Genomic DNA, 16,802 nt, shown 5'->3' with positions numbered 1-16,802 from the left:
GGTCAGTAACATGGGTCTCTCAGTCCCTCCACTCTGCAGTAAACAGCCATCACTGATATAGAGTGTCTGGTCAGTAACATGGGTCTCCCAGTCCCTCCACTCTGCAGTAAACAGCCATCACTGATATAGAGTGTCTGGTCAGTAACATGGGTCTCCCAGTCCCTCCACTCTGCAGTAAACAGCCATCACTGATATAGTGTCTGGTCAGTAACATGGGTCTCCCAGTCCCTCCACTCTGCAGTAAACAGCCATCACTGATATAGAGTGTCTGGTCAGTAACATGGGTCTCCCAGTCCCTCCACTCTGCAGTAAACAGCCATCACTGATATAGAGTGTCTGGTCAGTAACATGGGTCTCTCAGTCCCTCCACTCTGCAGTAAACAGCCATCACTGATATAGAGTGTCTGGTCAGTAACATGGGTCTCTCAGTCCCTCCACTCTGCAGTAAACAGCCATCACTGATATAGTGTCTGGTCAGTAACATGGGTCTCTTAGTCCCTCCTGCTCTACAGTAAACAGCCATCACTGATATAGAGTGTCTGGTCAGTAACATGGGTCTCCCAGTCCCTCCACTCTGCAGTAAACAGTCATCACTGATACAGAGTGTCTGGTCAGTAACATGGGTCTCTCAGTCCCTCCTGCTCTGCAGTAAACAGACATCACTGATATAGAGTGTCTGGTCAGTAACATGGGTCTCTCAGTCCCTCCACTCTGCAGTAAACAGCCATCACTGATATAGAGTGTCTGGTCAGTAACATGGGTCTCCCAGTCCCTCCACTCTGCAGTAAACAGCCATCACTGATATAGAGTGTCTGGTCAGTAACATGGGTCTCCCAGTCCCTCCACTCTGCAGTAAACAGCCATCACTGATATAGAGTGTCTGGTCAGTAACATGGGTCTCTCAGTCCCTCCACTCTGCAGTAAACAGTCATCACTGATATAGAGTGTCTGGTCAGTAACATGGGTCTCTCAGTCCCTCCGCTCTGCAGTAAACACAAAATACATTTCCTGGTATCCTGTTCCCACTTTATCCAATCAGGAGATATGTTTTTATTTACTTGCCAGATTTTCTTACTGCACTGGTAGCTTATTTTACTTGTTTACTTGTGTGGAGTTCTCTCTCCTGATTGGATAAAATGGGAACTGGATACCAGAAAATGTATTTCGTGTTTACTGCAGAGAGTGGATGGACTGAGAGACCCATGTTGCTGACCAGACACTCTATATCAGTGATGGCTGTTTACTGCAGAGCAGGAGGGACTGGGAGACCCATGTTACTGACCAGACACTCTATATCAGTGATGGCTGTTTACTGCAGAGTGGAGGGACTGAGAGACCCATGTTACTGACCAGACACTCTATATCAGTGATGACTGTTTACTGCAGAGTGGAGGGACTGAGAGACCCATGTTACTGACCAGACACTCTATATCAGTGATGGCTGTTTACTGCAGAGCAGGAGGGACTGGGAGACCCATGTTACTGACCAGACACTCTATATCAGTGATGACTGTTTACTGCAGAGTGGAGGGACTGGGAGACCCATGTTACTGACCAGACACTCTATATCAGTGATGACTGTTTACTGCAGAGTGGAGGGACTGGGAGACCCATGTTACTGACCAGACACTCTATATCAGTGATGGCTGTTTACTGCAGAGTGGAGGGACTGGGAGACCCATGTTACTGACCAGACACTCTATATCAGTGATGACTGTTTACTGCAGAGCAGGAGGGACTGGGAGACCCATGTTACTGACCAGACACTCTGTATCAGTGATGACTGTTTACTGCAGAGTGGAGGGACTGGGAGACCCATGTTACTGACCAGACACTCTATATCAGTGATGACTGTTTACTGCAGAGTGGAGGGACTGGGAGACCCATGTTACTGACCAGACACTCTATATCAGTGATGACTGTTTACTGCAGAGTGGAGGGACTGGGAGACCCATGTTACTGACCAGAGACTCTATATCAGTGATGTCTGTTTACTGCAGAGTGGAGGGACTGGGAGACCCATGTTACTGACCAGACACTATATCAGTGATGACTGTTTACTGCAGAGTGGAGGGACTGGGAGACCCATGTTACTGACCAGAGACTATATATCAGTGATGACTGTTTACTGCAGAGTGGATGGACTGAGAGACCCATGTTACTGACCAGACACTCTATATCAGTGATGACTGTTTACTGCAGAGTGGAGGGACTGGGAGACCCATGTTACTGACCAGACACTCTGTATCAGTGATGACTGTTTACTGCAGAGTGGAGGGACTGGGAGACCCATGTTACTGACCAGACACTATATATCAGTGATGACTGTTTACTGCAGAGTGGAGGGACTGGGAGACCCATGTTACTGACCAGACACTCTATATCAGTGATGACTGTTTACTGCAGAGTGGAGGGACTGAGAGACCCATGTTACTGACCAGACACTCTATATCAGTGATGACTGTTTACTGCAGAGTGGAGGGACTGGGAGACCCATGTTACTGACCAGAGACTCTATATCAGTGATGTCTGTTTACTGCAGAGTGGAGGGACTGAGAGACCCATGTTACTGACCAGACACTCTATATCAGTGATGACTGTTTACTGCAGAGTGGAGGGACTGGGAGACCCATGTTACTGACCAGAGACTCTATATCAGTGATGTCTGTTTACTGCAGAGTGGAGGGACTGGGAGACCCATGTTACTGACCAGACACTATATCAGTGATGACTGTTTACTGCAGAGCGGAGGGACTGGGAGACCCATGTTACTGACCAGACACTCTATATCAGTGATGACTGTTTACTGCAGAGTGGAGGGACTGGGAGACCCATGTTACTGACCAGACACTCTATATCAGTGATGACTGTTTACTGCAGAGTGGAGGGACTGGGAGACCCATGTTACTGACCAGACACTCTATATCAGTGATGGCTGTTTACTGCAGAGTGGAGGGACTGGGAGACCCATGTTACTGACCAGACACTCTATATCAGTGATGACTGTTTACTGCAGAGTGGAGGGACTGGGAGACCCATGTTACTGACCAGACACTCTATATCAGTGGTGGCTGTTTACTGCAGAGCAGGAGGGACTGAGAGACCCATGTTACTGACCAGACACTCTATATCAGTGATGGCTGTTTACTGCAGAGTGGAGGGACTGAGAGACCCATGTTACTGACCAGACACTCTATATCAGTGATGGCTGTTTACTGCAGAGTGGAGGGACTGGGAGACCCATGTTACTGACCAGACACTCTATATCAGTGATGGCTGTTTACTGCAGAGTGGAGGGACTGGGAGACCCATGTTACTGACCAGACACTCTATATCAGTGATGACTGTTTACTGCAGAGTGGAGGGACTGGGAGACCCATGTTACTGACCAGAGACTCTATATCAGTGATGTCTGTTTACTGCAGAGTGGAGGGACTGGGAGACCCATGTTACTGACCAGACACTCTATATCAGTGATGACTGTTTACTGCAGAGTGGAGGGACTGGGAGACCCATGTTACTGACCAGACACTCTATATCAGTGATGGCTGTTTACTGCAGAGTGGAGGGACTGGGAGACCCATGTTACTGACCAGACACTCTATATCAGTGATGACTGTTTACTGCAGAGTGGAGGGACTGGGAGACCCATGTTACTGACCAGACACTCTATATCAGTGATGGCTGTTTACTGCAGAGCAGGAGGGACTGAGAGACCCATGTTACTGACCAGACACTCTATATCAGTGATGGCTGTTTACTGCAGAGTGGAGGGACTGGGAGACCCATGTTACTGACCAGACACTCTATATCAGTGATGGCTGTTTACTGCAGAGTGGAGGGACTGGGAGACCCATGTTACTGACCAGACACTCTATATCAGTGATGACTGTTTACTGCAGAGTGGAGGGACTGGGAGACCCATGTTACTGACCAGAGACTCTATATCAGTGATGTCTGTTTACTGCAGAGTGGAGGGACTGGGAGACCCATGTTACTGACCAGACACTATATCAGTGATGACTGTTTACTGCAGAGCGGAGGGACTGGGACACCCATGTTACTGACCAGACACTCTATATCAGTGATGACTGTTTACTGCAGAGTGGAGGGACTGGGAGACCCATGTTACTGACCAGACACTCTATATCAGTGATGGCTGTTTACTGCAGAGTGGAGGGACTGGGAGACCCATGTTACTGACCAGACACTCTATATCAGTGATGACTGTTTACTGCAGAGTGGAGGGACTGGGAGACCCATGTTACTGACCAGACACTCTATATCAGTGATGACTGTTTACTGCAGAGTGGAGGGACTGGGAGACCCATGTTACTGACCAGACACTCTATATCAGTGATGGCTGTTTACTGCAGAGCAGGAGGGACTGAGAGACCCATGTTACTGACCAGACACTCTATATCAGTGATGGCTGTTTACTGCAGAGTGGAGGGACTGAGAGACCCATGTTACTGACCAGACACTCTATATCAGTGATGGCTGTTTACTGCAGAGTGGAGGGACTGGGAGACCCATGTTACTGACCAGACACTCTATATCAGTGATGGCTGTTTACTGCAGAGTGGAGGGACTGGGAGACCCATGTTACTGACCAGACACTCTATATCAGTGATGGCTGTTTACTGCAGAGTGGAGGGACTGGGAGACCCATGTTACTGACCAGACACTCTGTATCAGTGATGACTGTTTACTGCAGAGTGGAGGGACTGGGAGACCCATGTTACTGACCAGACACTCTATATCAGTGATGGCTGTTTACTGCAGAGTGGAGGGACTGGGAGACCCATGTTACTGACCAGACACTCTATATCAGTGATGGCTGTTTACTGCAGAGTGGAGGGACTGGGAGACCCATGTTACTGACCAGACACTCTGTATCAGTGATGGCTGTTTACTGCAGAGCAGAGGGACTGGGAGACCCATGTTACTGACCAGACACTCTATATCAGTGATGGCTGTTTACTGCAGAGCAGAGGGACTGGGAGACCCATGTTACTGACCAGACACTCTATATCAGTGATGACTGTTTACTGCAGAGTGGAGGGACTGGGAGACCCATGTTACTGACCAGACACTCTATATCAGTGATGGCTGTTTACTGCAGAGCAGGAGGGACTGAGAGACCCATGTTACTGACCAGACACTATATATCAGTGATGACTGTTTACTGCAGAGTGGAGGGACTGGGAGACCCATGTTACTGACCAGACACTCTGTATCAGTGATGGCTGTTTACTGCAGAGCAGAGGGACTGGGAGACCCATGTTACTGACCAGACACTCTATATCAGTGATGACTGTTTACTGCAGAGTGGAGGGACTGGGAGACCCATGTTACTGACCAGAGACTCTATATCAGTGATGTCTGTTTACTGCAGAGTGGAGGGACTGAGAGACCCATGTTACTGACCAGACACTCTATATCAGTGATGACTGTTTACTGCAGAGTGGAGGGACTGGGAGACCCATGTTACTGACCAGAGACTCTATATCAGTGATGTCTGTTTACTGCAGAGTGGAGGGACTGGGAGACCCATGTTACTGACCAGACACTATATCAGTGATGACTGTTTACTGCAGAGCGGAGGGACTGGGACACCCATGTTACTGACCAGACACTCTATATCAGTGATGACTGTTTACTGCAGAGTGGAGGGACTGGGAGACCCATGTTACTGACCAGACACTCTATATCAGTGATGGCTGTTTACTGCAGAGTGGAGGGACTGGGAGACCCATGTTACTGACCAGACACTCTATATCAGTGATGACTGTTTACTGCAGAGTGGAGGGACTGGGAGACCCATGTTACTGACCAGACACTCTATATCAGTGGTGGCTGTTTACTGCAGAGCAGGAGGGACTGAGAGACCCATGTTACTGACCAGACACTCTATATCAGTGATGGCTGTTTACTGCAGAGTGGAGGGACTGAGAGACCCATGTTACTGACCAGACACTCTATATCAGTGATGGCTGTTTACTGCAGAGTGGAGGGACTGGGAGACCCATGTTACTGACCAGACACTCTATATCAGTGATGGCTGTTTACTGCAGAGTGGAGGGACTGGGAGACCCATGTTACTGACCAGACACTCTATATCAGTGATGGCTGTTTACTGCAGAGTGGAGGGACTGGGAGACCCATGTTACTGACCAGACACTCTATATCAGTGATGACTGTTTACTGCAGAGTGGATGGACTGAGAGACCCATGTTACTGACCAGACACTCTATATCAGTGATGGCTGTTTACTGCAGAGTGGAGGGACTGGGAGACCCATGTTACTGACCAGACACTCTATATCAGTGATGGCTGTTTACTGCAGAGTGGAGGGACTGGGAGACCCATGTTACTGACCAGACACTCTATATCAGTGATGACTGTTTACTGCAGAGTGGAGGGACTGGGAGACCCATGTTACTGACCAGAGACTCTATATCAGTGATGTCTGTTTACTGCAGAGTGGAGGGACTGGGAGACCCATGTTACTGACCAGACACTCTATATCAGTGATGACTGTTTACTGCAGAGTGGAGGGACTGGGAGACCCATGTTACTGACCAGACACTCTATATCAGTGATGGCTGTTTACTGCAGAGTGGAGGGACTGGGAGACCCATGTTACTGACCAGACACTCTATATCAGTGATGACTGTTTACTGCAGAGTGGAGGGACTGGGAGACCCATGTTACTGACCAGACACTCTATATCAGTGATGGCTGTTTACTGCAGAGCAGGAGGGACTGAGAGACCCATGTTACTGACCAGACACTCTATATCAGTGATGGCTGTTTACTGCAGAGTGGAGGGACTGGGAGACCCATGTTACTGACCAGACACTCTATATCAGTGATGGCTGTTTACTGCAGAGTGGAGGGACTGGGAGACCCATGTTACTGACCAGACACTCTATATCAGTGATGACTGTTTACTGCAGAGTGGAGGGACTGGGAGACCCATGTTACTGACCAGAGACTCTATATCAGTGATGTCTGTTTACTGCAGAGTGGAGGGACTGGGAGACCCATGTTACTGACCAGACACTATATCAGTGATGACTGTTTACTGCAGAGCGGAGGGACTGGGACACCCATGTTACTGACCAGACACTCTATATCAGTGATGACTGTTTACTGCAGAGTGGAGGGACTGGGAGACCCATGTTACTGACCAGACACTCTATATCAGTGATGGCTGTTTACTGCAGAGTGGAGGGACTGGGAGACCCATGTTACTGACCAGACACTCTATATCAGTGATGACTGTTTACTGCAGAGTGGAGGGACTGGGAGACCCATGTTACTGACCAGACACTCTATATCAGTGATGACTGTTTACTGCAGAGTGGATGGACTGAGAGACCCATGTTACTGACCAGACACTCTATATCAGTGATGGCTGTTTACTGCAGAGTGGAGGGACTGGGAGACCCATGTTACTGACCAGACACTCTATATCAGTGATGGCTGTTTACTGCAGAGTGGAGGGACTGGGAGACCCATGTTACTGACCAGACACTCTATATCAGTGATGACTGTTTACTGCAGAGTGGAGGGACTGGGAGACCCATGTTACTGACCAGACACTCTATATCAGTGATGACTGTTTACTGCAGAGTGGAGGGACTGGGAGACCCATGTTACTGACCAGACACTCTATATCAGTGATGGCTGTTTACTGCAGAGCAGGAGGGACTGAGAGACCCATGTTACTGACCAGACACTCTATATCAGTGATGGCTGTTTACTGCAGAGTGGAGGGACTGAGAGACCCATGTTACTGACCAGACACTCTATATCAGTGATGGCTGTTTACTGCAGAGTGGAGGGACTGGGAGACCCATGTTACTGACCAGACACTCTATATCAGTGATGGCTGTTTACTGCAGAGTGGAGGGACTGGGAGACCCATGTTACTGACCAGACACTCTATATCAGTGATGGCTGTTTACTGCAGAGCAGGAGGGACTGAGAGACCCATGTTACTGACCAGACACTATATATCAGTGATGACTGTTTACTGCAGAGTGGAGGGACTGGGAGACCCATGTTACTGACCAGACACTCTGTATCAGTGATGGCTGTTTACTGCAGAGCAGAGGGACTGGGAGACCCATGTTACTGACCAGACACTCTATATCAGTGATGACTGTTTACTGCAGAGTGGAGGGACTGGGAGACCCATGTTACTGACCAGACACTCTATATCAGTGATGACTGTTTACTGCAGAGTGGAGGGACTGGGAGACCCATGTTACTGACCAGACACTCTGTATCAGTGATGGCTGTTTACTGCAGAGCAGAGGGACTGGGAGACCCATGTTACTGACCAGACACTCTATATCAGTGATGACTGTTTACTGCAGAGTGGATGGACTGAGAGACCCATGTTACTGACCAGACACTCTATATCAGTGATGGCTGTTTACTGCAGAGTGGAGGGACTGGGAGACCCATGTTACTGACCAGACACTCTATATCAGTGATGGCTGTTTACTGCAGAGTGGAGGGACTGGGAGACCCATGTTACTGACCAGACACTCTATATCAGTGATGACTGTTTACTGCAGAGTGGAGGGACTGGGAGACCCATGTTACTGACCAGAGACTCTATATCAGTGATGTCTGTTTACTGCAGAGTGGAGGGACTGGGAGACCCATGTTACTGACCAGACACTCTATATCAGTGATGACTGTTTACTGCAGAGTGGAGGGACTGGGAGACCCATGTTACTGACCAGACACTCTATATCAGTGATGGCTGTTTACTGCAGAGTGGAGGGACTGGGAGACCCATGTTACTGACCAGACACTCTATATCAGTGATGACTGTTTACTGCAGAGTGGAGGGACTGGGAGACCCATGTTACTGACCAGACACTCTATATCAGTGATGGCTGTTTACTGCAGAGCAGGAGGGACTGAGAGACCCATGTTACTGACCAGACACTCTATATCAGTGATGGCTGTTTACTGCAGAGTGGAGGGACTGGGAGACCCATGTTACTGACCAGACACTCTATATCAGTGATGGCTGTTTACTGCAGAGTGGAGGGACTGGGAGACCCATGTTACTGACCAGACACTCTATATCAGTGATGACTGTTTACTGCAGAGTGGAGGGACTGGGAGACCCATGTTACTGACCAGAGACTCTATATCAGTGATGTCTGTTTACTGCAGAGTGGAGGGACTGGGAGACCCATGTTACTGACCAGACACTATATCAGTGATGACTGTTTACTGCAGAGCGGAGGGACTGGGACACCCATGTTACTGACCAGACACTCTATATCAGTGATGACTGTTTACTGCAGAGTGGAGGGACTGGGAGACCCATGTTACTGACCAGACACTCTATATCAGTGATGGCTGTTTACTGCAGAGTGGAGGGACTGGGAGACCCATGTTACTGACCAGACACTCTATATCAGTGATGACTGTTTACTGCAGAGTGGAGGGACTGGGAGACCCATGTTACTGACCAGACACTCTATATCAGTGATGACTGTTTACTGCAGAGTGGATGGACTGAGAGACCCATGTTACTGACCAGACACTCTATATCAGTGATGGCTGTTTACTGCAGAGTGGAGGGACTGGGAGACCCATGTTACTGACCAGACACTCTATATCAGTGATGGCTGTTTACTGCAGAGTGGAGGGACTGGGAGACCCATGTTACTGACCAGACACTCTATATCAGTGATGACTGTTTACTGCAGAGTGGAGGGACTGGGAGACCCATGTTACTGACCAGACACTCTATATCAGTGATGACTGTTTACTGCAGAGTGGAGGGACTGGGAGACCCATGTTACTGACCAGACACTCTATATCAGTGATGGCTGTTTACTGCAGAGCAGGAGGGACTGAGAGACCCATGTTACTGACCAGACACTCTATATCAGTGATGGCTGTTTACTGCAGAGTGGAGGGACTGAGAGACCCATGTTACTGACCAGACACTCTATATCAGTGATGGCTGTTTACTGCAGAGTGGAGGGACTGGGAGACCCATGTTACTGACCAGACACTCTATATCAGTGATGGCTGTTTACTGCAGAGTGGAGGGACTGGGAGACCCATGTTACTGACCAGACACTCTATATCAGTGATGGCTGTTTACTGCAGAGCAGGAGGGACTGAGAGACCCATGTTACTGACCAGACACTATATATCAGTGATGACTGTTTACTGCAGAGTGGAGGGACTGGGAGACCCATGTTACTGACCAGACACTCTGTATCAGTGATGGCTGTTTACTGCAGAGCAGAGGGACTGGGAGACCCATGTTACTGACCAGACACTCTATATCAGTGATGACTGTTTACTGCAGAGTGGAGGGACTGGGAGACCCATGTTACTGACCAGACACTCTATATCAGTGATGACTGTTTACTGCAGAGTGGAGGGACTGGGAGACCCATGTTACTGACCAGACACTCTGTATCAGTGATGGCTGTTTACTGCAGAGCAGAGGGACTGGGAGACCCATGTTACTGACCAGACACTCTATATCAGTGATGACTGTTTACTGCAGAGCAGAGGGACTGGGAGACCCATGTTACTGACCAGACACTCTATATCAGTGATGGCTGTTTACTGCAGAGTGGAGGGACTGGGAGACCCATGTTACTGACCAGACACTCTATATCAGTGATGACTGTTTACTGCAGAGTGGAGGGACTGAGAGACCCATGTTACTGACCAGACACTCTATATCAGTGATGACTGTTTACTGCAGAGCAGAGGGACTGGGAGACCCATGTTACTGACCAGACACTCTATATCAGTGATGACTGTTTACTGCAGAGCAGAGGGACTGGGAGACCCATGTTACTGACCAGACACTCTATATCAGTGATGACTGTTTACTGCAGAGCAGAGGGACTGGGAGACCCATGTTACTGACCAGACACTCTATATCAGTGATGGCTGATAGAACTATTATTTTAACCTGTAGACCACTTATTTTAACAAACCAAAAAATACCACTTACAGCACCTTTTAACCCTTTCACTACCACACTACAGAAGGTTAACCCCTTCACTACCACACTACAGACAGTTAACCGTCTGTAGTGTGGTAGTGAAAGGGTTAACTTTCTGTAGTGTGGTTGTGAAAGGGTTAACCCTTTGTCGTGTGGCAGTGAAAGGGTTAACAGTCGTATGATTCATATTAACCTCGTTCCCAGTTCTATCTCCTCCGTGAGATAAAGCCTGGTAATGTCCGGTGTATGTACTTCCCCTGGAAGCTGCCTCCGAACGGACCAAACTTTTCCCAAATCCTGTCGGCAAACAAGCTATAGAACGTCCCGGTCATGTAGTAACTTCTTCAGGCAAAGCCGCTGCAGTGGCTTAAACGAGGAGATATTGTGCATTTCACACGTTTCTATAATTGTTTTGTCGAAACCGGAACGCCTGTAGCCGGTACTTCCTGTACTTCCGTCTACACACTTTAGGAGGCATATCTTCACCAGCCTAGATTCACATAAAGACACACTGTGTTGTGTTCCCCTCCCCCGTCACACAGCTGTACGCCAAGCTGCAGCAGGTGAAGGCGGAGATTGATGATGTCATCGATGAGCACGTGATGACCAGGCAGGAGCTGGAGCAGACGCAGACGGAGCTCACCAGGGAGCTCAAGTACAAGTGAGCAGAGGGGGGGGGGGGTACAGGGAGCAGAACCCACTCTGCCAGGGGGGGGGGGGGGGGGGTACAGGGAGCAGACACAGACGGAGCTCACCAGGGAGCTCAAGTACAAGTGAGCAGAGGGGGGGGGGGGTACAGGGGGCAGACGCAGACGGAGCTCACCAGGGAGCTCAAGTACAAGTGAGCAGAACCCACTCTGCCAGTGGGGGGGGGGGGGGGGTACAGGGAGATGTATGATATGATATGATACATTTATTTATATTGCGCCCCTCAACCAATAGTTACATCGGCCCGGGGCGCATCCCGGGAAAGAGAGAGAAACAAAAAAGACAGGAACAATATGAAAACAGAAAAAAATACATGCAGGCCAACCAAGCAGATAGAGAACAGACAGACATAATACACCACACGTACTACAATACAAAAACGAGCTCATGGATTGTTTATGGTGAACAGGTGTCAAGTCAAGTCAAGAGTTTTAATTGTCACGGCATACAGGTATATGTAACGGGTGTAAAACTCACTCCCCAGAGGCATCCAAACTGAGCGCTTAGGAGGGAATTCCTTTCTTGGCGCAGCGGTTTGTGATGTCGCCCGCAGTGCGGACGCCTGGGGTTCGACTCCCACTCAAGGCATGGTCGAATTCGTGGCAGGGGCGAGTTGCCTCTGTTACATATACAATGAAATGCGGGTGGTCTTGCCCGCAACGATGTGCAATACAGTGGTACAACATATAATAGAATCAAAAATGAAAAAACAACATTGTGCAGTAAACAGGTAACAGGTAACATGGAGTGACATCTCGGTATCTGTACATAGTTATTTACAGAGCATATGGGACATGCTAGTTAGCTTTGGTAGTGCAATACACTGTTCCTGTTATTCTAATTTAAAGTGTCCTTTCCTTTGGCCATAAGTGTGCGTGTGTGTGACATGAGTGTGTGCCCGCTCATGTTAAAGTGTTAAGTGGCTGCTCATGTGTGAGCGTGCACAGCGTGCGTGTCGTGTGTGTGTTCATGTGTGCTTGTGTGTGGATAGTTCAATGTTCTGAGGACTCAATGTTCATTGTTCATGGCTCTGATGGCCTGGGGGAAGAAGCTGAGCCTAAGCCGCTCTGTCCTAGTAGCTGGGGTTCGCAGGCGTCTGCCTGACCTCAGCAGCTGAAACAGGCTGTTATTGGGGTGGTGAGGGTCTTTCATTATCCTGCAGGCTCTGGATTTGCACCTCTTGTTGTATAGAACCTGCAGGGGGGGTAGTGCAATACCCGTGGTACGCTCGGCTGAGCGCACCACTCTCTGTAGGGCCTTCTTGTCCTGTGCCGTGCTGTTTCCATACCAGGCAGTGATGTTTCCGGTCAGGATGCTCTCTACAGCTCCTGAGTAGAAGGACTGGAGTATCTTCCCCGATACTCTGAACTTCCTTAACTGTCTCAGGTGGTAGAGGCGCTGTTTCGCCTTCTTTACTACTGTGTCTATGTGTGTTGACCATGTCAGGTCCTCTGAGATGTGGACCCCCAGGTACTTAAAGCTGCTCACTCTGTCCACGGTGGCCCCGTTAATCATCAGTGGTGTGTGCGTCTCCTGCTGTCCTCTCCTATAATCCACGATCAGCTCCTTGGTTTTACCAATGTTCAGGAGCAGGCTGTTGTCCTGGCACCAGCGTTCCAGTACCTCAACCTCCTCCCGGTAGGCCTTCTCGTCGTTGTCCGAGATCAGCCCCACCACCACTGTGTCATCTGCAAACTTCACTATGGAGTTAGAGCTGAACTTGGCCACACAATCGTGTGTGTAGAGTGAGTACAGCAGGGGGCTCAGAACACAGCCCTGGGGGGACCCGATGCTCAGGGTGATGGTGTTGGAGGTCTGACCCCCCACCCTGACCGCCTGGGGTCTTTCGCTCAGAAAGTCCAGTACCCAGGCGCTCAGGGCGGAGCTCAGACCTAGCTAGGTGTGTTTTGAGCGTGGCCTTAAAGGTCCGTAGGGTGCTTGCAGATGTCAGGTGTATGAGTGGTTACGTCATTGCTGTTTCCCGCGCGGTCCATGTTTCTAAATCGTCTCGTTTAAAACAAATAAAGCATGAACGTTGGCATGGTGCACCTTTCCGTGTGTATTCGTCCACATTCCATAGCTCAACATGAACATTTTTTCGAATTAATCGGAAAAGTAGCAAAATAGCAACGTTTATGTTTTCTGAGTTCACTGAGAAACTACTCGATGGCCGTGACGTGTGTCAGGCAACAGCACTGAACGACAGGCTGGTGAGTGTAGTTATTTTTTAACGACAAATTAAACAACCTTTTAACTAACATTTTTCACCTAAAATGCTTAAACAATAATGTTAGTGATAGAAGGGAACTCATTTTGTGGAAAAATGGAAAGCTTGCCAATGTTCATGAGGCAGAATTATTACAATAGCCGATAATAAATGTTCCCGATGATAAATCCCTATACGGGTGGACCGTGCAGGAAACTAAAGTGATGTCAGACTACACCTCCCTATAGGAAACTAAAGTGACGTCAGACTACACCTCCCTATAGGAAACTAAAGTGATGTCAGACTACACCTCCATATAGGAAACTAAAGTGATGTCAGACTACACCTCCCTATAGGAAACTACAGTGACGTCAGACTACACCTCCCTACAGGAAACTAAAGTGACGTCAGACTACACCTCCCTATAGGAAACTAAAGTGACGTCAGACTACACCTCCCTATAGGAAACTAAAGTGACGTCAGACTACACCTCCCTATAGGAAACTAAAGTGACGTCAGACTACACCTCCCTATAGGAAACTACAGTGACGTCAGACTACACCTCCCTATAGGAAACTACAGTGACGTCAGACTACACCTCCCTATAGGAAACTACAGTGATGTCAGACTACACCTCCCTATAGGAAACTAAAGTGACGTCAGACTACACCTCCCTATAGGAAACTAAAGTGACGTCAGACTACACCTCCCTATAGGAAACTACAGTGACGTCAGACTACACCTCCCTATAGGAAACTACAGTGATGTCAGACTACACCTCCCTATAGGAAACTAAAGTGACGTCAGACTACACCTCCCTATAGGAAACTAAAGTGACGTCAGACTACACCTCCCTGTAGGAAACTAAAGTGACGTCAGACTACACCTCCCTATAGGAAACTAAAGTGACGTCAGACTACACCTCCCTATAGGAAACTAAAGTGACGTCAGACTACACCTCCCTATAGGAAACTAAAGTGATGTCAGACTACACCTCCATATAGGAAACTAAAGTGATGTCAGACTACACCTCCCTATAGGAAACTAAAGTGACGTCAGACTACACCTCCCTATAGGAAACTACAGTGACGTCAGACTACACCTCCCTATAGGAAACTAAAGTGACGTCAGACTACACCTCCATATAGGAAACTACAGTGACGTCAGACTACACCTCCCTATAGGAAACTACAGTGACGTCAGACTACACCTCCCTATAGAAAACTAAAGTGACGTCAGACTACACCTCCCTATAGGAAACTAAAGTGACGTCAGACTACACCTCCCTATAGGAAACTACAGTGACGTCAGACAACACCTCCCTATAGGAAACTAAAGTGACGTCAGACTACACCTCCCTGTAGGAAACTAAAGTGACGTCAGACTACACCTCCCTACAGGAAACTACAGTGACGTCAGACTACACCTCCCTACAGGAAACTACAGTGACGTCAGACTACACCTCCCTATAGGAAACTAAAGTGACGTCAGACTACACCTCCCTATAGGAAACTAAAGTGACGTCAGACTACACCTCCCTATAGGAAACTAAAGTGACGTCAGACTACACCTCCCTATAGGAAACTAAAGTGATGTCAGACTACACCTCCCTATAGGAAACTAAAGTGACGTCAGACTACACCTCCCTATAGGAAACTAAAGTGACGTCAGACTACACCTCCCTATAGGAAACTACAGTGACGTCAGACTACACCTCACTATAGGAAACTAAAGTGACGTCAGACTACACCTCCCTATAGGAAACTAAAGTGACGTCAGACTACACCTCCCTATAGGAAACTAAAGTGACGTCAGACTACACCTCCCTATAGGAAACTACAGTGACGTCAGACTACACCTCCCTATAGGAAACTAAAGTGACGTCAGACTACACCTCCCTATAGGAAACTAAAGTGACGTCAGACTACACCTCCCTATAGGAAACTAAAGTGACGTCAGACTACACCTCCCTACAGGAAACTAAAGTGACGTCAGACTACACCTCCCTATAGGAAACTAAAGTGACGTCAGACTACACCTCCCTATAGGAAACTAAAGTGATGTCAGACTACACCTCCCTATAGGAAACTACAGTGACGTCAGACTACACCTCCCTATAGGAAACTAAAGTGACGTCAGACTACACCTCCCTATAGGAAACTAAAGTGACGTCAGACTACACCTCCCTATAGGAAACTAAAGTGACGTCAGACTACACCTCCCTATAGGAAACTAAAGTGACGTCAGACTACACCTCCCTATAGGAAACTAAAGTGATGTCAGACTACACCTCCCTACAGGAAACTAAAGTGACGTCAGACTACACCTCCCTATAGGAAACTAAAGTGACGTCAGACTACACCTCCCTATAGGAAACTAAAGTGACGTCAGACTACACCTCCCTATAGGAAACTACAGTGACGTCAGACTACACCTCCCTATAGGAAACTACAGTGACGTCAGACTACACCTCCCTATAGGAAACTAAAGTGACGTCAGACTACACCTCCCTATAGGAAACTAAAGTGACGTCAGACTACACCTCCCTATAGGAAACTAAAGTGACGTCAGACTACACCTCCCTATAGGAAACTAAAGTGACGTCAGACTACACCTCCCTATAGGAAACTAAAGTGACGTCAGACTACACCTCCCTGTAGGAAACTACAGTGACGTCAGACTACACCTCCCTGTACTCAGTGACTCACATCCTTGAAGAGTCATCTCAAGGACCACACCAGTGCAGCCAGTTTGCCAGTGCAGCTCCTCGTGTGATATTCTGTCGGAGCAGAAGATGCGTCAGATTGTCCTCATTGATCCGTGTCTCCTGTTACCCCGCGCCAGCAGTCTGGGCCCCGCGTCGCACAGATC

At 48.4% G+C, this 16,802-nt stretch overlaps 1 protein-coding gene across 1 annotated transcript in view; it reads left to right on the top strand.

Annotated features, from left to right (window-relative positions):
- The window catches only part of kif3cb (kinesin family member 3Cb), a gene marked incomplete at both ends in the record, with an annotated part of 45,476 nt that overhangs the window by 14,525 nt on the left and 14,149 nt on the right, over positions 1 to 16,802 (top strand). Inside the window, one exon of the mRNA XM_084310312.1 lies at positions 11,560 to 11,678. Coding sequence (XP_084166438.1) covers positions 11,560 to 11,678 — 119 coding nt within the window. The remainder of the gene's footprint in view (positions 1 to 11,559; positions 11,679 to 16,802) is intronic.

Source organism: Notolepis coatsorum (genome assembly GCF_963971535.1).
Source record: "Notolepis coatsorum genome assembly, chromosome: 3".
NCBI lineage: Eukaryota > Metazoa > Chordata > Actinopteri > Aulopiformes > Paralepididae > Notolepis > Notolepis coatsorum.
The sequence above is the reverse complement of the archived record's forward strand: the minus strand, read 5'-3'. Positions and strand labels throughout refer to the sequence as shown.